The sequence below is a fragment of the Pristis pectinata genome, chromosome 37, assembly GCF_009764475.1.
Source record: "Pristis pectinata isolate sPriPec2 chromosome 37, sPriPec2.1.pri, whole genome shotgun sequence".
Lineage (NCBI taxonomy): Eukaryota > Metazoa > Chordata > Chondrichthyes > Rhinopristiformes > Pristidae > Pristis > Pristis pectinata.
Window position 1 is genome coordinate 8,088,471 of NC_067440.1, and position 27,729 is coordinate 8,116,199.

General features: G+C 40.7%; 1 protein-coding gene across 2 annotated transcripts in view; it reads right to left on the reverse strand.

The window, feature by feature from the left end:
- The window catches only part of LOC127586662 (zinc finger CW-type PWWP domain protein 1-like), a 78,098-nt gene that overhangs the window by 22,996 nt on the left and 27,373 nt on the right, over window positions 1–27,729 (reverse strand). The window contains exons 6-14 of one of the 2 annotated variants that reach the window (XM_052044778.1): window positions 24,122–24,182; window positions 23,693–23,826; window positions 22,350–22,463; window positions 12,528–12,644; window positions 9,757–9,877; window positions 8,331–8,406; window positions 7,350–7,454; window positions 3,180–3,251; window positions 745–835 (exon numbers count right to left, since the gene is read on the reverse strand). In XM_052044778.1, the coding sequence (XP_051900738.1) occupies window positions 745–835; window positions 3,180–3,251; window positions 7,350–7,454; window positions 8,331–8,406; window positions 9,757–9,877; window positions 12,528–12,644; window positions 22,350–22,463; window positions 23,693–23,826; window positions 24,122–24,182 (891 nt within the window). Of the gene's footprint in view, window positions 1–744; window positions 836–3,179; window positions 3,252–7,349; window positions 7,455–8,330; window positions 8,407–9,756; window positions 9,878–12,527; window positions 12,645–17,625; window positions 19,188–22,349; window positions 22,464–23,692; window positions 23,827–24,121; window positions 24,183–27,729 lie in introns of those variants that run through there. The other variant, XM_052044777.1, reaches the window with a different exon arrangement.

Below are 27,729 nucleotides of genomic sequence, written 5' to 3' on the forward strand. Positions count from 1 at the left end.
GCGAAAATGTCTGACCCACATTTGGATGGAGCAATTCCTCGGGGTGTGGGCAAATTGAACAGACCCTTTATGTTAGGTCATTGTGCAACTAAATGAGAAGTTGGCTAGCTCCAGACCACTTTCATCAGCTTCACTGCTGTGACTATGGCTTAAAAATCCGCCGAGACCAAAAAGGACAGCTTTAGCAATTTTCTTTTTAAGTTCTTGACTTTATTTGTAGGTCATATTTCTGTCCATACCAATGGAGACACAAGAGAATGCAGATGCTGGAATATGGAGCAACAAGCAATCTGCTGGAGGAACTCAGTGGATCGAGCAGCATCTGTGGGAGGAAAGGAATCGTTGACATTCTGTGTCGAAACCCTGAAAGGTTCCTGATGCAGGGTTTCGACGCAAAATGTCAACAATTCATCATTTGTTCTGTCCATACCAAGGCACCTCACCAAGATTATTTAGACAAGGCCCACTCACTCTTCAGCTAGCTGTCAGCCACCTAGTTTGGGTCCATGTTGCCCTTGCATCACCACTTTCTTGCCCAAATGTGGGTCCTTACAGACTGCCCCATTGTCTTCATCATTGGTCCTGTTTGTCTCTGTTACAAACTTAGTGCCTTATTTAATTTAAAATGTCACACCTTTGAATAAGGGCACTTTGTAGAGAATATGTGCCAAATAATACCTTCTATTTGTTTCAATATGTTGGAGAAGCTGTGAATTTGTCAAATAGAACACAACATACAGTTACCTAGTGATCCTTGACTGGAATTATCTTCAGAAAGTTCAACTCCTCCATTTCCCTTGTATCTGACAGCAAATCCAAACAGAGAAAGTCGGTCCTGCCAAATTAGATAATGATGGAAAACAGAAGTGCTTTAGTGTTGGGCATCCCTTCATATGTGCATACTTGATACATTTATATTCTGACTATACACTGAATATACTTTCCAATCATACTTTCACCAGAAATTAATTCCCGTACTGCAGGTACATATTTGCACTGTGAACATATTGCTACATCATTCACTAATACACTGTATGCATTCACATTACCACACCAGCATTGTTATACCACACATATTCCCACTTTGCTAATCCACTCCCAAACCACAGAATGCTGTCATCATAATTACACATATTTCTCCATTCCATATTTATCTCTCTTTAAGCCTCTTTCTCCATCTCTTTCAGCATCTGTAGTTTCATAGTCTCTGTCTCTCACTGATTATGAAGCAATGTAGGGGAGATATGTTTCCCATTCTCTCTCTATATTTCCAATCCTACATCATTACTTCTGCCTCTCACATTCTGACTATCTGCAACTCTGCATTCTTTATGAACAGGGGAATTATCAGTTTCTCTTTAACCATCGGCACTACACTTTCCATTATTTGTATCTCTCCTTGCATTGTTCTTTTGGAATTCCTTGGTATATCTGCCTTCTGTTTTCCCTCACTCTCCTTGGTTCTGTTCCCTGCTGATCTTTGTTCTTCCCTCTCTTTTGAGTTCACTTCACCTGTATCTTCAGTTGCTCTTTCACACTCCCTCTCAAAGGGTAGAATTTGACTTTGCGTCATAGTGTGAAACAACTGAGAAAGATATGGGATCTTGCCCTTACATCACCCTGGAATTTCATTACTAATATTGAACGAAAGGGGATGGAGATAAAACATCAATCACTTATACTATGCAATTGTACTAAATCTCTTGTAGTAGACCATAAGACACAGGAGCAGAATTAGGTCATTCAGCCCACTGAGTCTGCTCTGCCATTCGATCATGGCTGATTTATTTTTCCCTCGTAACCCCATTCTCCTTCCTTTTCCCAGTAACCTTTGATGCCCTTACTAATCAAGAACCTATCACCTTGCTCTTAAATAATACCAATGACTTGGCCTCCACAGGCGTCTGTGGCAATGAATTCCACAGACTCACCACCCTCTGGCTAAAGAAATTCCTCCTCATCTCTGTTCTGAAGGGATGTCCTTCTACTCTGAGGCTGTGCCCTCTGGTCCTAGACTCTACCACTACTGGAAACATCCTCTCCATGTCCACTCTATCCAGGCCTTTAGATTGTGCTCTCGTTGTAGTATTCTCTCCTTTTCCTCGTATCCATTCCCCAACTCTCTGTACCTTTCAATAGCAGGTAAATGAAGCTGAAGTACAGTTCAGTAATGTACTAAGGTTGTTGGAAAGACCTGAAGGGCCAAATGGCTTCCTCCTATTTGTATGTGAACCAGTGATTCTATACAGAATAGAAAGTGGCTCACGAGTTTAGTATAGGTGCAGCACTGAGGTTGGTGCTGAGACGTGAGTGTCACCACATTGCAGAGATAGTTTAGCTCGATACCTAACCTGTTTTGTAACTATCCTTGGTGTGTTTTATTCTGTAACTGGATGCCTGAAATAGCTGTCTCCTTTACTTCTTCTAATATCCCTTATTTCAATAAGCACATTGAAAGAATCAAAAGGCTTGATGCTACTGTGGCCAGGTCAAGGAAGACGTTCGGTTTAATTTAGATAAGCTCTTTTTGTAATGGCTTGCTCGGTGAAGTTCAAATCTGATCACTATTGTGTGCAATTCTGGTTGCCTTATTACAGGAAGGATGTGGAGACTTTGGAGAGGGTGCAGAAGAGATTCACCAGGATGCCACCTGGATTTGAGGATATAAGAAGAGGCTGGACAAACTTGAACTGTTTTCTCTGAAGCGTTGGAGGCTGAGGGGAGACCTGATAGAAATTTATAAAATTATGAGACTCATAGATAGGGTAGACAGTCAAGAATCTTTTTCCCAGGGTAGAAATGTCAAATATTAGAGGACATAAATTTAAGGTGAGAGGGGAAAATTTAAAGGAGACATGCAGGGCAGGGTTTTTTTTTTTACAGAGAGTGTGGTAGATGCCTGGAATGGGTTGCCAGGGGTGGTGGTGGAAGCAGATACAATAACGGCATTTCAGAGGCTTTTAGACAGACATATGAATATGGAGGGATATGCATCATGTACAGGCAGAAGAGATTTGGTTTAATTTGGCATCGTGTTCAGCGCAAAGATTGTGGGCCAAAGGGCCTGTCCTGTGCTGTATGTCCTGTGTTCTATATGTTCTATGATCAATCCCTTAAATATAAGATACAGGTGATGACAGCCAAGCCGACTATAAATCTCAAGTATCAGAGACTTGTACCTGTATTTTCACTTTCTGAGCTTCTTTAGCCATCTTCTTTCCAGCATTTATTCTCTTTGTGAAGTCATGTTTCTAGATGTAAGACAGATAAAAGTATGCTAAGTCCTTGTTATCCATGGGGGATAGGGACATGGACTTTCCACAGATAACAAAAAACACTGCCATTGAGGGCCCTCTCCTCGTACCCAATCCATTCCTCCAAGTAAATATAAATATGCCCGACAATATTCTAAAATAATTAATAATATTAATATGTTTAAATGCTGAAAAGGAAATAATATTAGCCCACAAACTATTTCTTTTGAAACTTACAATCAGAGATAGATTTTGAAATCACAAGGTGCTGCTGTGTAAACAAAGACCTCTCCATCACACACAGTCTGGAAACTAATCATCGTAGCTATACAGACAATGACTGGTTCCTCAATGTGTACATGTATGTAGACATATTTGTTAGTAAAAGTTCAAGATGGGGCCGAAGGTCGACCTCACATGTATGTGGATCCACGGACAGCAAGTCAGCAGATAACAAGGGCTGAGCATAATATCAGGCTGGATTCTTCCCATAATAGCCTTTAACAAATGATGTGTGTGTAAATGTATCATATTATCCAATCAATTAAATGTCTTAAAGCATTTCAAAATCAAAAGGAAGCTAAATTTGATACCTTCTGAAAGCAGGCATAGAGATCACAATGTACCGTTAACTTCATGCCGCCCTTTCACTTTTGTGATGACACTGTCCAGCCATTCTAATTATGCTGGTTATTGGTTGGACACACTGGCACAGAGGTCAACATCATGAGTTGCTAGCTCAGGTTAAAAATCACCTGCAATTCCTGGAATGGCTGGAGCCACTATTAGCAGTGGTGAGTCTGACTTGGGAACACCAAAGAGTAGCACAACACATGGATAGAGAGAGTGGAGTCCCAAGGTTTTTAGATGCTGCACTGAAGTCTTGGTGGAAAAAGTGCAATGCAGGAGAATTGAGGTCCCAAGAAGTTCTCCTGACACAAAATCTGAAGGTAGTGAAAGCAGATAGCCATAGAGGTCAATGCCAAGAGCTATGGACCTGGATGTTGTACCCCAAGAAGTTTAGTAACTTCACATGAGTTGTCACGGTCAATGAATCCATCTCCAAGTGCTATATCCTGCTATTTGAAATACTACTCAAAAACAATTCAATTCATAATGCCCAACATTTAATATCAATTAGGACTCATACCTAACACCCATACAGCCCACTTCACTCTCAAACACTTAGTGGTGCACAAACCTCATGCTCACATTTCACAATTTGCAAACACTGCCAATTTTTCAGTGGTGACTGGATTACAATACATTCAATTATGCATTTCCCCATCGTTTGCAGGACAAAGTGGCACACAATTTGAGGCAGCAGGACCTAGACAGGAGGGAACAAGTACATTTACATGTACTCCTATGAAGGAGAAGGTGCTGGCTTTTACTGAGATTGTTGCCAGAGGCAGACAGTGGGGAGTGGAAGGGGCTGCAGTGGATCTGAAACTATCAATGATATCCTCATTCCTAATTCTCCTTCTCAGATTCCATTTCTCCTTCAAAGTCTCAAGGCATTTTGCAGGTGGCCTGACAAGCCCTCCTTACTTTCATCCCCATCTCCAGCATTACAATCCCAACTTTGTCCCTTTTTTTCATTTCAGGAACAGAAGTACCTCAACCTGACCAGTCAGTTCTGAACCATAATGATGAAGAGACGCTATCACTCGATTTCATCCTCACAACCAGCAGCTCAGGTGATGATACTTCCTGTAATTAAGAAGAATAAAAGAGAGGCTGGATCTGCACAAGGAAAACACTGGCCACAATTGGCCTGCAGCCACAGAAGGGGGCAAGCTTGCCAGGGGATATGGAGGCAGATCGAGTGCCAAACATGTCTCCATTCAATGGATCATTAACCAGAATGGAAGATATAAGTGAAGGTTGAGACACAAGAGACTGCAGATGCTGGAACCTGCAGGGTCCTGATGCAGAGTTTCGACCCGAAATGTTGTCACTTCCTCTCCCCCCACATATCCTGCTCGACCCGCTGAGTTCCTCAAGCAGACTGCTTGTTATTCATGATATGTGAAAGCAAATCGTTTGGCTTCTTTATTTTAATTAATATTATCATTTTAATTCATTTACATCAGTTTTAAATACATCTTTTTAAATTTTAACAATATTTTTGAACATTAAGATAACAATCTATTTCAACTGTTTTTAAATGCATTGTGCTTCCAGAGGCATTTAAAAACAGTTGAAAATAGCCCTCAAAGGGCCAGCTGGATTGAGCCTTAGGTTCTGCTGCCTGAAGCCTAGTCATCACTCACAGACCTGTCCACTTCGTGGGACAGATGCAGTCATAAACTTCAATTTGATCTGTAGGACCACCAGAGATTACTGCAGTTACAGCAATTCCCTGGGGTGGCGGGGGTACGGAAAGCACAGCAAGAACTGGGTCATGTACAATCTGGCCCATGGTCAATACTGGAGAGGGCCAAGTGAGAACTTCTGTGGGGCAACCTACAGAGGAAGGCTTATGATACCCATGGGTAAACATTCAGTACATTCAGTAGATACAGAAAGTCTGCATTCCATGTAATGTCTGCATTCAGCATGGAAGTGTCCAGCAGCAATTTGATACAAGGCTTTGTACAGAGTTTGAACCCCATACTTTCCAGTTTTGGAAGTGGTGAAAAACTCAATTGTCACATCATGCAACCATGATACTGTATCTGATGGCCAATACTACAACTTCCTTTGCTGCCTCCGGTGCTGCGATGCGATCTCAGACTCACAGAGTGCTGTTATTCACGGTCAGTTTGATTGCACTGTTTCTAGCCTGGCAGTGGATCACAGTATGGAAAGGAACTTGAAGGGTGCCAGAGCAGTTCAACAATCTGCCCTCCGACAGATAACAAGACTGGTGAGTGCTGCCCTGCAGTGACAATTAGTGTAAATGGGTGCTTGATGGTAGGTACAGACTCAGTGGGCCAAAGAGCCTGTTTCTGTGGTATATGACTCTATGACTCATTGAGAAGGGGATGCAGTGAGACGGCTGCTACATGGAACACATATACCTGCTGATCCCTCTCAGGAAGAACACTCACAGTCATAGAGTTATACAGCACGGAAACACGTCCTTCAGCCCAACTGGTCCATGCTGATCAAGATGCCCATCTAAGCTCATCCCATTTGCCTGCACTTAGTCCACATCCCTCTAAACCTTCCCTATCCATGTACCTGTCCAAATGCATTTTAAATCTTGTTATTGTATCTCCCTCAACCACTTTCTCTGGCAACTCGTTCCATATACATATCACCCTCTGTGTGAAAAAGTTGCCCCTTAGGTCCCTTTTAAATCTTTCCCCTCTCACCCTAAACCTATGCCCTCTAGTTTTTGATTCCCTTTCCTTGGGAAAAAGACTGCATGCATTCACCTTATGCCCCTCATCATTTTATACACCACTACTCCACCAGTCCCATTCCATCAGTTCCCTTGATGCTTCTCAGCCATGTTCAATCCGGTGCCAGCATGCCAAGTTTTTGCAATCTTTATATGAAATACTCTCACAAATTCAGGCAACCAATTTAGCACTTTTGAAGTGCAGTTACTTTGACATTTAGAAAGTACGACTACCAATTTGTGCACAGTAAGCTCCCACAAGGAGCAATGTTACGGCAACAAACGGCAAAGGATGGGGTTCAAGCTCTGCACGAAGCCTTGTGCCAAGTTAATGGTTGAGACACTGATGTTAGCTAATGCACCAGGGAGAACCCACTGGCTCTATGGAAACAGACAGGGCCTCAGTTTAATACCTCATCCAAAAGACAATACCTCCAACTGTGCAGAGCTGAAATGTCAACCTATATTTTTTACGTTCAGTTCTCCAGAACTTGTAGCACAGCCTTCAGAGGCAAAGGGGCAACTTGCTAAACCACAATACCAGGAAGCCATATTGAAAGCAGATAAGTCCAGTAAACTTTAACTTGTCTGCACTGGGTGGAAACTGTTCAAAACATTTGGAGCATTTGATGTTAAAACTGAATCCCGTGTTTCATATGGAGACAATACTTACTTAATTTAAAATACCTTGAGAGCAAAAGAACATCACGTGTAATAAAATTCTGCTAATTAATTTTACTCACTGATGTGTTTTTCTCCTGTGGAAGTTCTTGGAAATTCTTTATCAGTGATACAGCAATCCATGCATGGCTTACCATATTGTCGAAAAATGTAACATGGTACTTTGACTAGAAAAGCAACAGCAGGTTTTTACTGGTACCATAATCAATATTAACTTCACATTGTTCAACAATTATACTTTTCCACAGTTAGATACAATTCCAAGTGTGTCCCTCTGAGCTGTATACCAAAAGGGAGCTCTATCCCAGTCATTGATGACTTAGATGATTCCAATCAAAGAGGGGAACCTTAAATGATGTGTATTGATGAGGCTTGAGAGAAGACTGTTGCAAGCTCCAACCACCGTCCCGTAACAACAGCAGTGAAGTATGTGTTTGCTGATGTAGGATACGGGGCAACAAAGTCCATTTAAATAGTGCCTTTAAAACTACTATTTTCCACAGAGCTTCACAGATGAATTGTCAAAAAAAATTTACATCAAGGGGATAATCACTGTTTTATCACCACTGTGCTTACCAAGCCCTACCAGCTCCCAGAACAGCTTGGCTCCGTTTTAAAATTCACAGGTAGGAGATAATCTCCTACCCTCCTGTTCACTTGTCACCACTGTGATTATCAACTCACAATAAATTCTGGTGCAGCACAGCCTTGTTTCAAAATCCTAAACCTTCACTTTGCTCAGTGCCTCTATCTCAAACACCCCCTATGATCTCTGCAATCCTCCCGATACGTCAACTGTCCATTTCCCTCCACAGATGCTGCCTGACCCACTGAGTTCCTTCAGCTTTTTGTGTGTTGCTCCATTTCTGACTTCCTGCCCATACCTAATTTTAATTATTCCAATTATTTTATTGTGATCTATTCAAGGAAACGGAAGCATACAAAAAGTACAACAGCCAAATACTCACCAAAGACTGAGAACTGAACCTGTAATGTTTGGTGGCTGTGGCACAGTGCTTTACCAGACAATAAAGTATACTAACCGGAAACTGATCTAAGTCACTTGTGAACATAAAGTATTTCCCAGTCTGAGGATCGTGTTCCACCATCGCTGGCCACCTAAATGCAATAACAGAACAGTTAAACTCAGTCTTTAAAGGGTTAAAGAAGTTTATCAGTGTCAATGTTGCCACACGTGGCAAGTCAGCAATTTCTATTGAATAACACTGGTCTAACAATTCTGTGCCTTCTGGAGGAGGAATTCCACTGTCGATGGTGCTTTTATAAAGGTATCATTTAGTTAAACTACTCCAGTGGACAGTAATAATAACACATTAAGGTTCACTGAAAAGAGACAGGAATTAAATATTTAAAGGAAATAGAAATTGCTTGAAATTTGCAGCAGGTCAAACAGCATTTGAACGAGAACGAAAATTAACATTTCAGGTGCAAATCTTCCAACAGAACTTTGGACAAAATCCATGCCAGCACTTGCAGAACCTACAGAGTGGACCTTATGCCTCTATTCTCAGGCAAGTAAGCAGATGTGGTAAGAAAAAGCCCAATTTGTTGATTTGAATATAAAACTAATTTATAGGTTCTTATCACATCTTTTGTAAATGTCAAAGCATTTCAAGTGCAATGGATTAGCTGGAACCACAGTAAGAGTTTTATGTCAGCAAAGACCTCAGCTACTTTGCACACAACATCAGGAAGGCATGGCCTGATAAGTTAACCACTGTTGATTCAATCTGCTGACAGTGGCTGGGAAACAGAGGCAAAATAAACATTGATCAGATATTGCCACCAAATTCAGCAGGGTCTGAGGAAAATTCATTCATTCACACAATAAAGCAAGCCACCCACTCCCTGCTGGCAAATTTTGGGAGGTTCTTTGATTCTGAGTAGTAGGTGTTTGCCCTCGGTAAAGGTAGGCACAGTAGTGTAGCAGTTAGCGTAACGCTTTACAGCACCAACGACCTGGGTTCAATTCCGGCCACTGTCTGTAAGGAGTTTGTACATTCTCCCCGTGTCTGCCTGGGTTTCCTCCGGGTGCTCCGGTCTCCTCCCACATTCCAAAGACGTACGGGTTAGGAAGTTGTGGGCATGCTATGTTGGTGCCGGAAGCGTGGCGACACTTGCAGGCTGGCCCCAGAACACTCAACGCAAAAAGATGCATTTCACTGTGTTTTCACGTACATGTGACTAATAAAGATATCTTATCATATCATCATATCAATGTAGTAGTAACTGCACATTGTACTCAACTTCTGATATTCTGTTTCAGTCATCTAAATAGAGCTGAATTTTGTAAACAGAGTAAAATGTTGCTACTATATTGTGTATACCACAACCAAATACTGACATATATTTATCCTTATGATCTTAATATTTAGGGGAGGAGAAGAAAGAATGGACATTTTTTTAAAAATCAGGAAAAGGCAGTGTACACTGTACTCATGAACCCACCATGGATATCCAGACTGCTTGGCCCACACTATGGAACCAGGAACCAGCTCAGCATAAACAATGTCGTTTTCTCTTCCATCCCAGACTTCTTCAGGCAGGTCACACATATTGTACAGGGGGTCTGCAACACACAAGTCAAAGTTATTATAAGCTCTATAACTAGAGTGCCCACGCAATCAGGAGGTCAGTTTCTCTTTCCTGTAGCTGCTGAGGAGAGACTTGAATTTAGAGAGCCTTCCAAACCTTAAGACATCGCAAATCACAGCCAATGAAATACACTTCAAGTGTAGTCTCTGCTCTGAGATAGGAAATGTGGCAAACAGTTTATGCACAGCAGGATTCCACAGTTACATGTCATGTTCATTGTAGAATAAATATTAACCAAGAAGAACTTTGCTCTTCAAAATAGTGCTTTTATACCCATCTGAAGGCTGACAGCACCTCAGTTTAATGTTTCCTCTGAAGAACAGGAGGTCTCACACTATAACACTCCCTAAATAATGCACAAGAGCATCAGCACTCTTACATGCCTGGAGCTGGGGTTGAACTCACAATCCACTAATGAAGAGACAAGGGTTTACCCATTGACCCACAGTTTAAAACCTACTCATAATCAAAACTATTTTATCTTTGCACTTTTCTGTGCTGAACCCTTCACCCCCAGTTATTTGTGGACCTTTGGAGAATCACATATATTGGGAACTTCATAAGATGGAGAAGAGTGGGACAGAAGAGACTGCAGAAACTGGAATCTGCTGGAGGAACTCAGAGACAGAAGAAATTCTGCAGGTGCTGGGTGCATCTGGAACAATACACAAAAAAGTGCTGGAGGAACTCAGCAGGTCAGGCAGCATCCATGAAGGGAAATAAACAGTTGATGTTTCGGGCCGAGACCCCTTATGAGGACTGGAAAGGAAGAGGGCAGAAGCCAGTACGTATTGCTGGAGGAACTCAGCAGGTTGAGCAGCATCGTGGGGGGAAAAGAACTGCTGATGTTTCGGGTCAAATGCCTGCATCAGGCACTTTGCCCATTGTTAATCATTCATCCAAGGTTCAGCTAGAGAACTGGAACAAGTGCTGGCATCAACTTGAGAAAATATGTCAAAGCCTTGAAGAAGTTGTTTCTTACTCGCAGGAATTGCATTTATGTTTTTTATGACATAGGAGGCCATTTGGCCATCAAGTCTATGCGAGGATGTACTGCTGAGGCTTTATGAGGCATTGGTCAGAATGCATTGGGAATATTGTGAGCAATTTTGGGCCCTCTTATCCAAGGAAGAATGTGCTAGCCCTGGAAAGGGTCCAGTGAAGGTTCACAACAATGATCCCGGGAATGAAAGGTTTATTATATGAGGAGCGTTTGATGGCTCTGGGCCTGTACTCAATGGAGTTCAGAAGGATGAGGGGGGATCTCAGTGAAACCTACCAAATACTGAAAGGCATCAGTAAAGCGGACATGGGCAGGATGTTTAGGAGAGTTTAGGATCCAAGCATGCCTTTGGGATGTGGAAGGAAACCAAAGCACCCGACACAGCAGCACTTCCTGCTACACTCACATCTCCCCTCTCAGCCAAAAAATTTCAAATCATTAACTAATTTTCCATTAACTAATCCAGCTTGGCATTCCTTTACTAATATATATTTCAACTATTAATTTCTTCCTAGATTATTAATTCCTAGATTTCTAGAACTTTCCAAACACCGAGTTCTTGTCGTAAGCAAAAGAAACAACTTAGAATACTTGCAAGAAAGCCAGAGAGGAAATGAGATTATTTACTCAGTTAAGAAGGGTCTCGACCCAAAATGTCGACTGCCCATTTCCCTCCACAGATGCTGCCTGACCTGCTGAGTTTGTCCAGCGCTTTGTATGTTGCTCCAGATTTCCAGCATATGCATTCTCCCTCTAGTTCCCCACCTCCTTCCCTTTATTCCATGGTCCACCGTTCTCTCCTCTCAGATTCCATCTTGTTCAACCCTTTGCCTCTTCTGCCTATCACCTCCCAGCTTCTCACATTATTCCCTCTTCCCCCCCCCCCCCCCCCACCTACCCACCTTCACCTAGACTCATCTATCACCAGCCAGGTTGTGCTCCTTCCCCTCCCCCCAACCCTTTTATTCTGGCTTCTGCCCTCTTTTTAGCCAGTCCTGATGAAGGGTCCTGATCCGAAACATCGACAGTTCATTTCCCTCCATAGATGCTGCCTGACCTGCAGCTTGGTGTACTGCTCCAGATTTCCAGCACCTGCAGCCTCCCTTGTATCTGCATTCCCTTGCGTCTTCTTTACCCAGTTAGTTGCAATGATCTGGAGAGCACTCCCTAAAATGGTGCTAGAAGCCAATGTAAAAATGGAAGTGAAAAGGATGGGGAAATAACTGCAGAAAGTGAGACTCACTGGAGGGCTTTTCTCAGACAGCTGACAGAACCACAACAGGCTAAATGATCTTTTTCCGGTTATTTGTCCTGTCATGTCCATTGGATTGTACTCCAATTTCCTACCCTGGAGGGATAATTTCCAGAATCTTAAAAAAAAATTTCAACAATTTACTTTTTCATTTTATCTGGAGCCAGCCTCTGATGTTTACTAACTTCAGTAACAACAGCCTTTAACACAAGAAAACATCCCAAAGCTTTCAGCATACACTTTACTTCCAACGACAACAGTTAAGTATACTTTCAGCAATGATTTACAATTTGACAGTCCCTCCTGTGAAAGACCAGCTTACAAGGATAATAACATCATCGTGTTTATTATGGAAAGATTACTCAGTACCTGGATTCTGACTGCAAATCCAGTCCTGTGGCAGGGTCGCTGGATCCACATTGTCTTTCAACCTTCTCCACTTCCCACATACCTTCCTGCTGCATTGAACCCAAGCAACATAATTATCTAGAAGGAAACATAGCACACTGAATCAGCGGAGGCACCTTCAGTAAACAACCGGTTACCCAGGAGTGAAAAAAGTCCACATGAAGCAATCTCAAGTTTGCATTTCATAAATAGTTTTTTTTATATATATCCTATGTATTTTTATGGCAGCAGCAACTAAATTAGAAACAGCCAATGCTATTATTTAAGCATGGACACCATTAACACGGGATATTGCGGTAAGCCAGAGGATTATCACTATCTCCACAGAAAGGTCAGCAACCCAGTCGTTGAGTAATCATAGAGAAGCAAAGTTCTGCAGAGGTAAAAGGGCAAGGAAATCAGAGGGCAATTCAACCCACAACTTTTGCAAAGGCCTAAAAAATTCACTCCTCTGCCAACTCTTTCAGAGGGAAGATGCAGCGGGAAAAATAAAGCAGGGACAACCCCTACAGAACAACAATTTGAGTTTAAATTGGTCCTTTAATAAAATAAAATGTTCCAATGCACTTTATGCATGTGATAATTGAACAAAATTTAATACTGAGCGATGTAAAGAGACATCAGGTAAGTGGCTAAATCTTTGTAATTGATCATTGCATGGTTAAGGAGCATTTTGAAGGAGAGTAGAGGTGTTTAGGGAGAAAATTCCAGGGCTTAGGGTCTGTGCTGCTGATAGCAATTGGCCAATGGTGGAGCAACGAAAAAAATAAGTGTCCCGTGAACCTAATGAATTTCATATTAAAGCAAAAGGATGGATGCTAATTATGTCGTGTTGTAACAAGAATGTGTTTTAGCAATGCACACAGATTTTCCCTGATGCAATGTTGGGAGTCTTCTCTCTTCACTTCTTCGTTTCCTGTGACTTGCTTATGTTGCACTGCACCATGATGGAGCAGACAGTCTGTATTAACCCAGCATTAGCTTTCAGACACAATTAGGGCAATCTTAACACTCACACAATACTTCATGAAGGGAAGGATGCAATTAATTAATAAACTGCTTTAATTTGCCTTCAGTTCTAAATAAAATTTGCTCCTTAAATACATTTCAGTTTTGTGATTTTTAAATTATACTATTTGCACTTTCTCTCCAGAAAAGGAAATGATCTCTGAATGTATAATTGCCTGGCCATTTCCTTCCTGATGCCAAAGCAATATTTCAGTGCAGCAACTCAAAAGCATGGCAGAAATACCTTCGTGTGGTCTCCTTCATGATTGCTCAGTATTGAAAAGCCTGTATTTTACCCCAGCGAGCTGCACGTACGAATCAATACCTTGACAGCGCTACAAGGAGTTCCAGTATGAAGTACAGTGGTCAAGAGCCAGGAATGATCTGGAACTTGTTTTTGTTGGAAGAGATCAAAATACAGTTAAATTTTCCTTCTTGTTTAACCATTTTATTTAGCACCAGTTTTCTGCTGAAGCAGCAGCAGGCTACAACCAGCAAATGGCCATGCTTCTGTATGAGATTGATGCTTGTATTTTGCATGGAACAATATTGTCTGCTGGGCCTCCACTCTTACTTAAAGCTGAAGGTAAACCGACTTCACTCATAATTAGCAGTTTGAAACCATAATGCAATTAGTCTGAGGTTCAGTCATGAAATTATAAACAACAGCACAATTCAAAATGGCAAAGCGGCATAGGCTGGAATTTGAAATAAAAACAACACGTCTTGGAAAATGATAACCACAAAAGCTACCGGACTGTTGTAAAAATAACACCTTATTCACTAATGTCCTTCAGGGGAGGAAATCTGCCACTCTTAACCAATCTGGTCTTTACGTGAATCTGGACCCACCCTACATGATTAACTCTTAAATGTCCTCTGAAATGCCCGAGCAAGCCACTCAGTTAGGGAAGGGAAATAAAAATGCCCAGATGCTAAAAGAATGGTTCTTAAAAAATAAGAAAAAATACCCTCAAGAATTTATTCAGGATTTTCTTTGTCAATATTTTTATTAATTTCAAATAAGAAGTACAAAATGCATGAAACAAAGGAAAAGAAAATGTTACAAAATAGATTGTATTGAATCACACAAGAAATCACAATGCTTCATATTGATAAACAAAAAAAGTCAATTGATATTGATAAGTTGGAATAATTTTATTATAAAAAAAATCTAACCCGACTACCAAAACCAAAGCTGTTTAAGTAACATCCTAAAGACGTAGTAGTATTAGCCAATATCTGTACATTTAGCACCAAATCAGTGGTTTTGAAAGTAGTTCAAAAAAGGTCCCCATAATATTTGAAAGTTCAGAATAGATCCAGAAATAGAGCAATGGATCTTCTCTAAATCTAGATATGACGTAACATCCCGTAACCATTGAGCATGAGTAGGAGGAATAGTTTCCTTCCATTTAAGCAATACAGCCCTCCTGGCTATAAGAGAAATGAAGGCCAATATGTGTAAGTCGGAGGTCTCCAGAATTATATCTTTTTCTCCAACAATCCCGAATATTTAATAAGAAAACCAGTTCATTCAACTGTTGAGTCTGCTGCATTTAACTTAGGATGTTGACTTAATGTTGCACATTTGCATTTTTGATTTGTTCTACTCCAACTAAGAAATATTTTGTCTAAATGGGCTCAATGAGTAACACTTCATAATTGAGTCAGAAGATTTTGGGTTTAAATTCCACTCTGGGACCTAAGCATGTAATCCTTGCTAACACTCTTACCATAAGAGTGCAACTTTGAATGAGGTATTAAACAGTGCCCCTTTTGTCCATTCAGGCATGTGTAAAAGATCCCATAACAGTCGTAATTGGTTATAACTCTCACTGCAGTTTGTGGGCCTTTATGCTCTACATATTAGCTGTTGTATTGCTTTTGTAAAAGAATAAAAAATGAATTTAAATAGACTGTGATGAAGCCATTTAAAGATGTGAAATGTCCAGGTATTTGTCAGTTCAAGCTCATCAGCAGCAGGAGTAAAAGCTGGTCCAGCTTCATCAATAAAAATGAAAGATAGTCCAGTCTTGTCAGTAACAGTGAAGGTTTCTCCAGCCTTACCAATAACAGTGAAGCTTAGTTCAGTCTCACCAGCAATAGTGAACACTAGCACAGACTCATCAGTAATCATGCAAATAAAACCAGCCTCACTGATAACATTCAAGGGTAATCTAGGCCTGGCAATAATAGTGCCAATAGTCCAAATAATAATAGTAGTCCAAAAGCCAAGCCTTGCCAATAACTAATCACCCCTTTTTAGCCTCACCAATAACTGAAGGCTAGTCCCTCCCTTCATCAGTAGATGTGAAGACCAGTTAAGCTTGCTAGTGGCCACAATGTCCAGTTTAACCTCGTAGTAGCTGATATCACTTTAGCATCAGTCACAACTATAAAGGCAAGTCCAGCAGCACCTACAACGAAGATGAGTCTAATCTTACCTCTGCCAGCACCAATGAAGCAAAGTTCAACCACGACAAAAACTATGCTAGAAAACCAGTAAGTTCAGCCTCAGCACTGTGTCAGCTTGTCTCAGCCAAGGGATAGTTACTTCTGAATCTGAACTCTGTTGCTTTTAAGTACTATATGTAAAACTGCATGCCCGGGTGATATCAAGAGTGCTACAGCGTTCAGTACTGTACATTAATATCAAGATTAGCTGGGTTTTAATTTTCTTCTACAAGCTGAATTTTCCTGTGATTCAAATACAGAAAGAAATGGAACCTACTTGAAGAAAAGCAGGAAGATTATTTGGTATCCTAACTAAAATTCCTCCCTCAGCCAACACAATCACAGCTACTGGATGAAGTGATTATTTGTCATGTGTGCAAATTTGCTGCTACTTTTGACTTCTTAAGAGCCCCCACAATTCATAAATAAATCAGTGACTTGAAGCAGTGTAAGGAATTTCTGAGAGGCTATATAACATTAGATAAACAAACATGTCTTTCTTTCACTAGCATTTCAGCTTCACCAGGAGCAGTGAATGCTTCCTTCCCTTTGTGAAGCCGCTCCTTTTAGAGTTTTGTAGGTGACATCATAGGGCAGTTTGCAATGTTAAACTACATAAAGCGAGCAACAGCTGTCCTGGCAATGCAGACAACATGCTATACCTGTTCTTCTGACAACACAGGACCACCAAGCACAATGGTTTTGTTTATCACTAGCTTCCCCAGGGTCTTCATTTCTGTCATCTGCACACATGTTGAATCATGCACTGTTCTACAAAGTCTTTAGTCTGGAATGAGCAGCATCTGTGGCTGTGCAAGTACTATGAAGAAGCCTCAACACTTCTCATCTGTTTGCCACATGAGTTTTCAATCTTTGATGTTGGTAGGCAAGTAGATATCTGACATTAATATGCCTAATCAAAGCATACAACTCTTGTGATTAAACCTTCTTCCTCAGGGGGAGCAGTGGTTGGTGAGGGTGCATGAGCAACAAACATCAACAAATACCAGTTGCTTACTCCAATGGCCCATTTGTAAGAATTAGCAAAGAATACAGGAATACAAAATTATTTTGCTTAGTCCAAAATTAAGGCCTTGCTCCAGGGTTATGTACTGACCTTAAGTTCAAAGCTATTGTTCCAGGTAACTCAAGAAAGGAATTTCTTTAGTTGTGAAACAATGGTGTATTTGTCATTTGTTTTTTTCCTTTTAAGAAATGCTTATTTCATCATTTTATTACTTCTTTGCCTTTAAGGCACGGTCCACCCTCCCCCAACATGCCATTGACCATTCAAATTGTGCTTTGCAATTCTCAGGTGAACGACAGTAATTGTCCCAAGTCAGAGGTTCTTCTCTTTTACTAAATACCTCCATCGTGAATCACACAGATTTACATGATGCCTTACTGTGTCCACATATTAATGTGCCAGGGAAACTACTACTTGTGCTTATCTGAAGGCTCAATGCGGTCTCAAGTTTGCAAGACACTAAGCCAGGTCCTTGATAAATCAAGGCAAATGGGATTTTCTATCAGAATGCTTAATTGGTTGTTCACTGTAAATATGCATTGTATGTGGGTAGTGTAACAAGAAAAATAACACAAAACTAATGGATTGCATAGGCAGGACTATTTATTGTTTCACATGTGGAAACACAAAAACTGGTATTTATTTGCTCATTTTACACCCCATTTATTCTTCGCTTTCCCTCATTCTCCTTGCACCAGCTCCATACCCCTATCAACTGCTCAGAAGAAGCAGACAGCTTACCTTGGGGCTTCTGCTACGAATCAGCCTTTAGGACTGTACAAGTGCAGTTTGGGTGATTATTAAATTCCACCAAATAATTCCTTCTGGCAGACTGACCATGTTCAGAAAGTTACTAAGCTTCTATGTTATTGCTAGTAAACTCATCCTTCCTTGTTTTTTAAGCCACTCGGTAAGATGGTGCATAAGAGCATTATACTATAGCTCTGTGGTTCCCTTTTAAGGGCTTTCCAAGTTTACAGTTTCCACACCACTGCCACCCATCCCCTGTGAAAAAGGAAATTTAAATGGCTTCTAATGGGAAACAGAAACCTAACAGTTTTAAATGGAAGTAGACAAACTGTGCATTTTTACCTCATTTGTCCAGAGATATTTCTTTCTGATCTACACTTCTGTGAACTAACAAATAACTGGGAGACCTCAACAAACTGGCACCCAAAGGCACCCTTGCACATTCACTGTTTTCAACGCAGAACAAAACATCAACATGAGACAGCCAACATGGCCAAACTACCTCACCAAATAAAATACCTTCCCCTTTCCTAAGTTATAAAATTTCAAGTGAGCAAATACAACTGCTAAAATAACCAGTTATTATACAAATTTCATTGACGAGCAACAATTTCAACGTTTCAGACAAGCTGCACACCAGTCAACAGTCCACTCTTAAACACCCACTCTAACTACTTTTGAAGGTTTGTCTTCACTCCTTGTTGTCGTAGACGACCGACGTTTCCTGAGTGTGGCAGACAGAAAAGGAGGACTGGGCAGCATGCTGCTTATGGGCTCTGGCCCAACCTGCTCTGTGGTAGTATGGGTAGACATTGTCCCAGAAGGGTCTTGAACCTCCTTACTATTGGTTTGACATGCGACTGAAATCTGCACAGAGGGACCAGGTACCAGGGCAGTATTAATGCTACGTAGGAGTTCTACTAAAACTGACATTTGATTGGACATTCTGACCAGCCTCTTGGCAAGTTTGCGGGAAAAGCTATTGATCCCTTCTCCCAGGGTTTCTTGCAGCTGCATTAAATCCCTGTGCAGGATGTGAAAACCTTCCTGCTGCAGCTCCAAGAATTTGGAAGCAAGAACATCCCCAACCTCTCCCTCTAGCTGATGGCACCCAAACACAGAATTTCTATACTGGCCAACCTCCCTAGTACCCCTTGAAAGACTCCTGGAAGCATTTTGTGCTGGACTATCCTGGACACTCTCCTCCTCCTCCTTTGGCAGGTATTCTCTCATGGCCGCTGGTGTGGCCCATGGATCGGAGTTGCCAGCTGGCATATCGTGGCTATTATCCCCACGAGAAGGCTCCATGGACCCGCTCCCTCTGGAGGTGTCTGACCTGGATGTGGCGACGAAGGAGGGGCTGGGCCGGCTGCTGAACTCTGAGGACAGAACCATGGAGATATTTCAATATCAAGTATGAATCTTTGACCCTGTTGCCCTACACATTTAACCAACCACCTTCATGTCTCAGAAATGAGAATGAAAGAAGAGGCCAGGGCATTTAATCTCCTAAAACAGATTTGATGTCCTGATGACCCAGAAATATTTAGTTGAATGATTTCATATTTTCAATAAAATCTTCCCACTTACCCTTTCAAACTAAACCCTCCTTTAGTTAGTTTCCCTATAATTAAGTGAATAATTGCACCACACACCATATTATACTATGAATATGCTACTTATGAGCCTACCCTTTGTGCAGAGGAAGTTTTGTACACTATCCTTTCTTGTTCTTAGTTTATTGTTTTTCAACTTCTATGCCCTGGTATGTGAATCCTTGGAAATTGCAAACAGTTTATCTCAGTCAACCTTGCTGAAGTGATCTTTCTCCAAACAGGACAAGCATAACTTCCTCAGCCATTTCTTAAAGGACATAATGAGAAATGAGAATATTTCACCTGTCCTGAATTGGGAGTGATGCGTCGTAGTCCCAAATCTGGAGAAATTTAAAAACTAACAAAATATGGAGAAGACAATATGAATAAACATTATTTCTGACTGACTATAAAAGTTTTAGATGTATGTGTCCTTATGTCAAATGTCTTAATTTGTCACATATTCAAAGTATAAAAGAAAAAAACATGCATCCCTATGGTTCCTTTCACTTTCTTATGACGTTCCAAGAGCTTTAAGCCAATGAAATACCTCTGAATTGCAGCAATAAATTTGTGCACAGCAAGCTTTTACAAAGAGCAATGTGATAACCTGTTTCTTTTGTAATGCTGAGTGAGGGATAAATATCTAGGACGCTAGGGATAACTCCCTTGCTCTTAGAACATAGAAAAGTACAGCACAGGAACAGGCCATTCAGCCCACAACGTCTGTGCTGAACATGATGCCAAATTAAACTAATCCTTTCTGCCTGTACATGATCCATATCCCTCCATTCCCTGCATATTCATGTGCCTATCTAAAAGCCTCTTGAACAGCACTGCTTCCACTACCACCCCTGGCAGTCCGTTCCAGGCATTCTGTGTAAAAAACTTGCACCGCACATCCCTTTTATACTTTTCCCCTCCCACAAAGCTATGCCCTCTAGTATTAGACATTTCGAACCTGGGAAAAAGAACCTGGATGTCTACACTGTCTATGTCTCTCATAATTTTATAAACTTCTTTCAGGTTTCCCCTCAGCCTCCAAAGTTCCAGAGAAAACAATCCAAGGTTGTCCAACCTCTCCTCATAGCTAATACCCTCTAATCCAGGCAAAATCCTGGTAAACCTCTTCTGCATCCTCTCCTTAGCCTCCACATCCTTCCTGTAATGGAGCGACCAGAACTACACGCAATACTCCAAGTGTGACCTAACCAAAGTTTTATACAACTGCATCATGACTTCCTGACTGTTATACTCTATGCCTCTAGCATTTAAGGCAAGCATGCCCTATGCCTCGTTTACCACTTTGTCTACTTGCATTGCCACCTTCAGAGAGCAGTGGACTTGGACCCCAAGATCCCTCTGTACAAAGGGATCCACCTTCTACAAAGTAATGCAACAGGACCTTTTAAATTAGTTTAAATCTCATTTGATAGAGAAAATATCTCATTGAGAAGATGAAAAAAGCAAGGTCTACAATAGCTCAAATTAAACGGCATTAAATCACAGCCAAATAATATTTTCTTTCAATTATTCAAAAGAAAACAGAGGCCTATCATTGCTATTGATTTCTTCTTTCCTTGATAACCTAGTCTTTCCCTAAATGGCAGGTAGTGATTAGTGACTTGCATGCTCCTCAAGAAGAAACATTCCTCCGAACAATTAGCTGCATTTGCCCTCAGTATTCCCCCATTTACAGCACTTTCAGAAAGAAGCTGAACAGTAGCCTTAATGGAAAAGGACAGATTAAACAAAACAGCTAAACATTCTCAATGGTGCTCCAGACTCTGAAGCAATTGCAGGTAATATCACTGGTGATCAGCTACCTTTGGAAAAGAAGTATCGTGAAAGTGACTATGTTAAGTATGTCAGCGCAGGTACTGCGAAAGTAAGGTGCCATGCAGAATAGCAATAGTCATGGCTATTCCACAACTTCTGCTTCAACACTGGATGCCAGGTCAACAAGCTTAAAATATTTGATTTGTTTGTGGAAAGCACATAGAACAACTGGTTGTACATGAGAAAAAGAAAGAAAAGGGCAATCAGCCCCTTGCCCCTGCTCAGCCATTCAATAAGATTATGTTTGATCCTCCACTTTAACTCTACATTCCCATCTGATCCCTACATGCCTCAATCCTCCACCTTGATCTCAACCTTCAATAAACACAAGAAGTCCTTCTATATTCCCTCGCCTCATCACTTTCATGAATCACATCCGGAAGAATGACATAAGAGAGAAATAAGGACACAGATTTGATTATCAATTATGCTGAGTATCTCAGTCAAGACAACAACTGGGGTGCTGCCAGTTCCTTATGTCCTTGAGTTAAAGAAGTAAAACTCCTACAGAATTGCTGTTTCTGATTAATATCTAGTATTCTGCTGAAAATGTATATTTTCAGTGAGATAGAAATGGATTCAGCTATAATGTTGCCATAGTTAAATAGTGTGCTGAAATTCGCATCCAAGGTTCACACGTCATCTGTGACCACTTAAGTGTGTAGGAGATGATACCTGGCACTCATGGAACTGTAAGTCGTCGAGGAAATCTGAAACTCATTCTCCCTCACAGAGTTGGCTCAGTCAATTGAAAACTTCAAAGCTGAGTTTGATGGACTTTTTGTTCTTAGGCTAGGGTATTAAGGCACTGGAATCAAGCCAGGTAAAGAATCAAGATGATCATCTGTCATGATCTAAATGAATAGCACAACAGGATCAAGAGGTTGAATACCCTAGCTTGCCAGAAGCTTGCAAGGAAATCAGTTGTTTACATCCTTAAACCATATTCCACTAAGAAAACAGAATATTATTTGACTCTGCATGCACACAGCCAAACCTGACCCTGTCCTCACCAAGCATATGCACAGTGCTTCACACACACAAGCATCCAAGAATGCCAAACGTCCACATATTTATGTTGCTTAAGTGTAAAAATACCAGACTCACCTAATGCGGTTTCCTCATCATCATCAATAAATCTGGTGTAGTCGGGAACAATTTTCTTTGGCTGGCCTTTTCGTTTATGCTTTCTTCCTTCCTTATTAGCTTCACTTGCCTCATCTAAAAGCAAAAGAGTTATCAAAGAATGTTACTGCCTGGAAATCCCTTGCACAAATATTACAGACAAGTAACTCTCCTGTGTTTGAAACTACAATATCTAGTGCTGAAAAAAGTTTTTTTTTGCAATAGTCAGTTGAAACTAAAGGTATACCTTGCTCAATAATACTCCAATTTATGATATGTATGTTTTTATTTTCCTGTGAGCCACATGTCTCACGAGCTGCATCAGTATTCCAAATAATTGGTCTACTTTGAAACATTCTAAAGTCTCAGAAAAAAAAACCCTTTAGCTTGCCCCTTTTAGCTTGCTGGGTCTTGATGTGAGCCTAGCTGGAGCTCACGTAGCTGACTCCAAACTGCTCTTCTAAAGTGGTCTATTGAGTTGTCTTACAATGGTGAAAGGTTCTAGAAGCCTATGGGGCAGTAGGTCAGTAGTCCACTGGGAACTCCAGGCACTGACCTATCAATATAATTAAGAATTTAATGGTGTTTTCCCTAATTAAAAAGATTCTGACATGGTTCTCATTGTGTAGGAATGGGAATGGTGCTAGGGCCACTCTTCCACTAGCCTTCCACATCTACAATCATTCTGTAATTGACCACTGAACCGTTTTTAAGCAGGAATAAAAAAGTTACCTTCTCAAAGGAACAGGCAATAAATGCCAACCTTGTTAATAAGGGCAACGTGATGTGGGCCTAGACTCACTGGAATAACCTGCACACTCTCTCCCATTCCCTTTCATTGCTCAAGGTTGTCCATTTATACCTAAATGGGCATTGTGTGCTGTAGAACGTCCCACTGTCAGACCCTCAAACAAAACTGTCATGAACTGACTGAAGAATATACATTTATGGGCACTGACCAATCTATAGGCAGAAATATTTTCCCACAGGTTATAGCTAAGATGAGGGTAGCTACTAATCAAGGAGTTGATTGGTTTTTGAACAAGATCCAAGAATCTGCAGACATTCTTGAATTTCTTTAACCAAAAGGCCAGCACAACCACAATGATCTTTTCTGACACAAATGTTTTCTTTCGTAATCTACTGGAAAACTCATGGCGTGGAGAACCATGCTCAAACACATAGCTAACCAATTCTTGAAAACTCCAATGTAACAAACCATTTGTTTGGTTATTAATCAAATAACCTTGTACATCCCATGTACTATAGCATCTCTATACTGTGTACTGTTTGCTTAATCTGTACAGATTTTACTTATTTCTTACTTATATTGGCGATCATTTTATTTTTCCGAGACAATCTGTTTACTTTCTTGTCCTTTGCTTTGGTCTTTATTTTCCGAATTCCCTGCATCTCTAAATCCTCACTACCGTTGTTTATGGAGGGTTCAGTGTTCTCACTATGTGGAAATAAACACTTCATGTGAGCACAGATGAAAACAATCCATCAATAGCATTTTACTACTTTGAAGTTCATAATTATTAATCTGGCAAAAGTTCTTGATGGAACCAAATTTCAGAAGTTAAATTTGGCATTCATGTATTTGTGCATCTGCATTGAACATGCACAACAAACTTCTAACCCCAAATTTTTTTGAGATTGAGAACCCCAAATCTATTAACATCAGTGTTAATACTTGGAATGGTGTTGCAATTATAATTGATCATTCCTTACACAGGTATCTGGACACTAACCTGGCAAGCAGCAGTTCACTTTCCTCCTGAAAGCTTTGCAGCTCATGCTTCTTACTACTAGCTGTTACAAAATTAAACAAATAAAAGTGTTTCATTATTCTCAGAGGTCTAATTTCAAAACAGGAACAAACAAAATTAAATTAAGTGGATGGTAACTTAATCATAAATAATCTCATTCAATTTTTCATTCAAATGTAACTCTCCTTGCCAATGTTCTCCTCATCTTTCTTTTGCTGAGGTGTTTGACCTCTTGATGACTCTAAGTGACTCTACAGGTGCAGGTCGCGCTGTTGTTCCCTGTCAAGTGTTCAATAATCACGTCTGAACTTCAACAACAAAGCCTGATTTTAAATCAGGTCATGGGATCACTGTGTAATAGATGAGGCATAATTCTATGCCACTCTGCAGCTCATGTCCTACATTTTAGCCCAGAATCCTCATTTAACTTTGATGCTCTTCTACCCTCACAACAGTTCCTGAAGTGAATAAAGGCTACCACCTGGTCAGTTGACAATGTAGCAGTGAGTTGAGGGAAAACATTTTGATTTCAGATAAAAATGAGTCAAGGGGTGGGTGAGTGGGTTGGTGGAGCACCCGGAAGCGAATAGATTTGGGATAGGGAAGCCCAGGGTAGAAAAGGCCCACGATTCCATGTAGATCCTGGAGGAACACGACTGCCCCTTCTAGCCCTAACAGGAAGCCCCAAAAAATTAAAAATGAAACTCACCTGGCCACTGAAGGCAAGTTTTATTCGTGGTACAAACACTTCATATCATTCTCTCTTGCCCACCCAGAGAAGACCATCTGCATCAGACGGTAGCTTGGTAGAAATGGTGTGGGAAAAAGGGAAAGTGAGACACCGCGTTGAACCACATCCGCCTTGTAGCTGAATCAAAATGGCTTACCTTGTAAGGTCATAGAACATAGAACAGTACAGCACAGGAACAGGAACAATGTTGTGCTGAACTAATTAACCTAATAGTTAAAAGCCTGACTAAACTAATCCCTTCTGCCTACACAAGGTCCATATCCCTTCATTCTCTGTATATTCATGTGCCTATCTAAGAGCCTCTTAAATGCCTCTATCGTATCTGCCTCCACCACCACCATGGGCAGCGCATTCCAGGCACCCACCACTTTCTGCGTAAAAAAATGTGCCCCACACATCTCCTTTGAACTTTCCTCCTCTCACCTTAAATGCATGCCCTCTAGTACCAGAGATTTCAACCCTGGAAAAAAGATACCAGCTGTCTACTCTATCTATAAATTTTATTTAATTATTTAAACTCCTATCAGGTCTCCTCTCAGCCTCCACCACTCCAGAGAAAACAACCCAGGTTTGTCTATACTCATAGCAATGCCCTCTAATCCATGCAGCATCCTGGTAAACCTCTTCTGCACACTCTCCAAAGTCCCAACATCCTTCCTATAATGGGGCAACTATGGGGTCCTGAATAATCTCAAAAAATTTAACTTTTTATGCTGTTTTAAAAGGGTTCAGTGGATCAATTACAGAATGAATCTAGATGTGGCGGGCCAGAGGAAGACTAGCTCTGGCATCACTCCTACTCCTGTACAACCAGAAACATATCAGGATATGTTTAATGAGGGAAAACTCCATTAAACCTACATATTGTAAATTAACTGTGTTGGTGCCTGGAGCTCCCATTGTGCTGCTGACCTGATCCCCTGTAGGATTTCTGGGCCCATCTGCTAATCATCAAGTTTGCTTGAGCTTGTTTATTTTGAGTATAAGAGCATCCTCTAGTGGCATACTCCCTTACTGCGCACAGGAAATGCTGACTTTTCTAAATAAAACTTCAGAATCAGAATCACATTTATTATCACTGACTCATGTGATGTGAAATTTCTGAACGCTCCATGAACCCATGAACACTAACTTGTAATAGTTTTTTATGCCTTTATAGTAATTTTATGCCTTTGCATGTATCACTGCTGCAAAGCAACAACTTCACACCAGGAAGACCTTTCACCCTAAATCTGTGCTCATCCAAAACTGATTCATGGATGTTAACTCTTGCAGAGGGTGATTGTCTGGGATTCTCTACCCCGGAGGATTATGGAGGATAGATTATTGGAGGCAGTTAAAGAGATAAATTTTTGAAAGATCAGGGAATTGAGGGCTACGGCACAGAAGAGGAGATGAGTGAGGCCTGGGGCAGATCAGTCATGATTGTGTTGAGTGGCAGGGCAGGTTTGAGGGACTGGATGGCCTACTGCTGCTCCTCTTTTCTCATGCTCTGAACTTGCTCCACTCTCACCCATTACTCCTGAGTTCGTTAAACTACATTAGCTCTGAAATTCCCTCTGGATCTATCCTCAGCATATTTCTATTTCTTACCTGTGTGCTACCCAGCTGTGTTATAACTTGAACACACAATGTAAGGTTCAAAGCATACACTGAACACACTCAGCCCTGTCACACTACTTTCTCTCTTGCGCAGTCCACTTTGTTTCAATTTTAAAATCCTCAGTTTTCATTCCAAGTTTTCCATTACCTTGTTCCATCCCCACTTCCAAGCCTTCTAGAACTCTTCTTCCACCCCGTGTCTTAGCACATTCCTGAATTTAATCCTTCACCAAGCCTTCATTACCTTAGCCCTAAGTTTTGGAATTCCCACCTTCAAATTCTATACTCCATTCTCCACCTTTAAGATGCATCGTAATACTTACCTCTTTGACCAAATCTTTTTTCATGTCTCTTGGTATCTCTTTCTGCACTAAGGGTCAAGTTTTAATAAATTGTTTTCTTTGTGTTGTTTGCTTTTAAGCAGTTTCATTTTCTGGACTAGCTGTATAAATTCAAGCTTTTATTGTTTTTACTACATTTTCTTCTCATGATGCAACCCAGTAAACTTTTTTTAATTCTAGTGAATCTGCAGTATAGCCTGTACTTTCCTAAGATCAAAACTGTAAATATTCCAGATGAGATTTGACCAAGGCCCTGTACAAATGAAGAATAATTCCTTTATGTTTGAATTTCTAACTTCTAATGATTAAGCTATGTGCCTGTATAATTTATTTTTGCAGCTGTTCACTGGCTTTGCTGAATTGTATACTTGATCAGCCCATAGTCTCTCAGCTTTGAGGAAATATTACAATTTGTCTTTCACAGATCCAAACTATATGACCTCAAACTTTCCGACAACTAAATCCTTTCTGTCAAGCTCTTGTCCAATCACTCTATGTCTGTCGTAACATCCTGCTCCACTCTACAATATTTTCCTATATCTAACAGTGCCATCTGCAGACTAAAATATTTTCACTCATCCAAGTTATCAACATATATTGTGAAAAACTGAAGCACCAGAATAGATCCCTGGGAAACATCAATTGTCACATCCTGCCCAGCTTAGATATCATATTCTGAAGTTTGCTACAGAAGACCGAAGGTTCAAATTCCCCACTACTATTACTTAAATCTATACATGGAAATTACACACTTAAATAGGCCACTCACCCAACCAGTCAATGTCAGTGTTCATTCTTCATGTACACAAAAATTCTTATAACATTTACCCACTCTATTCCTGAATCCATTGGTCCCCCTTTTCTCCATTCACTTCTCCGATCTAATTTTGAATGCT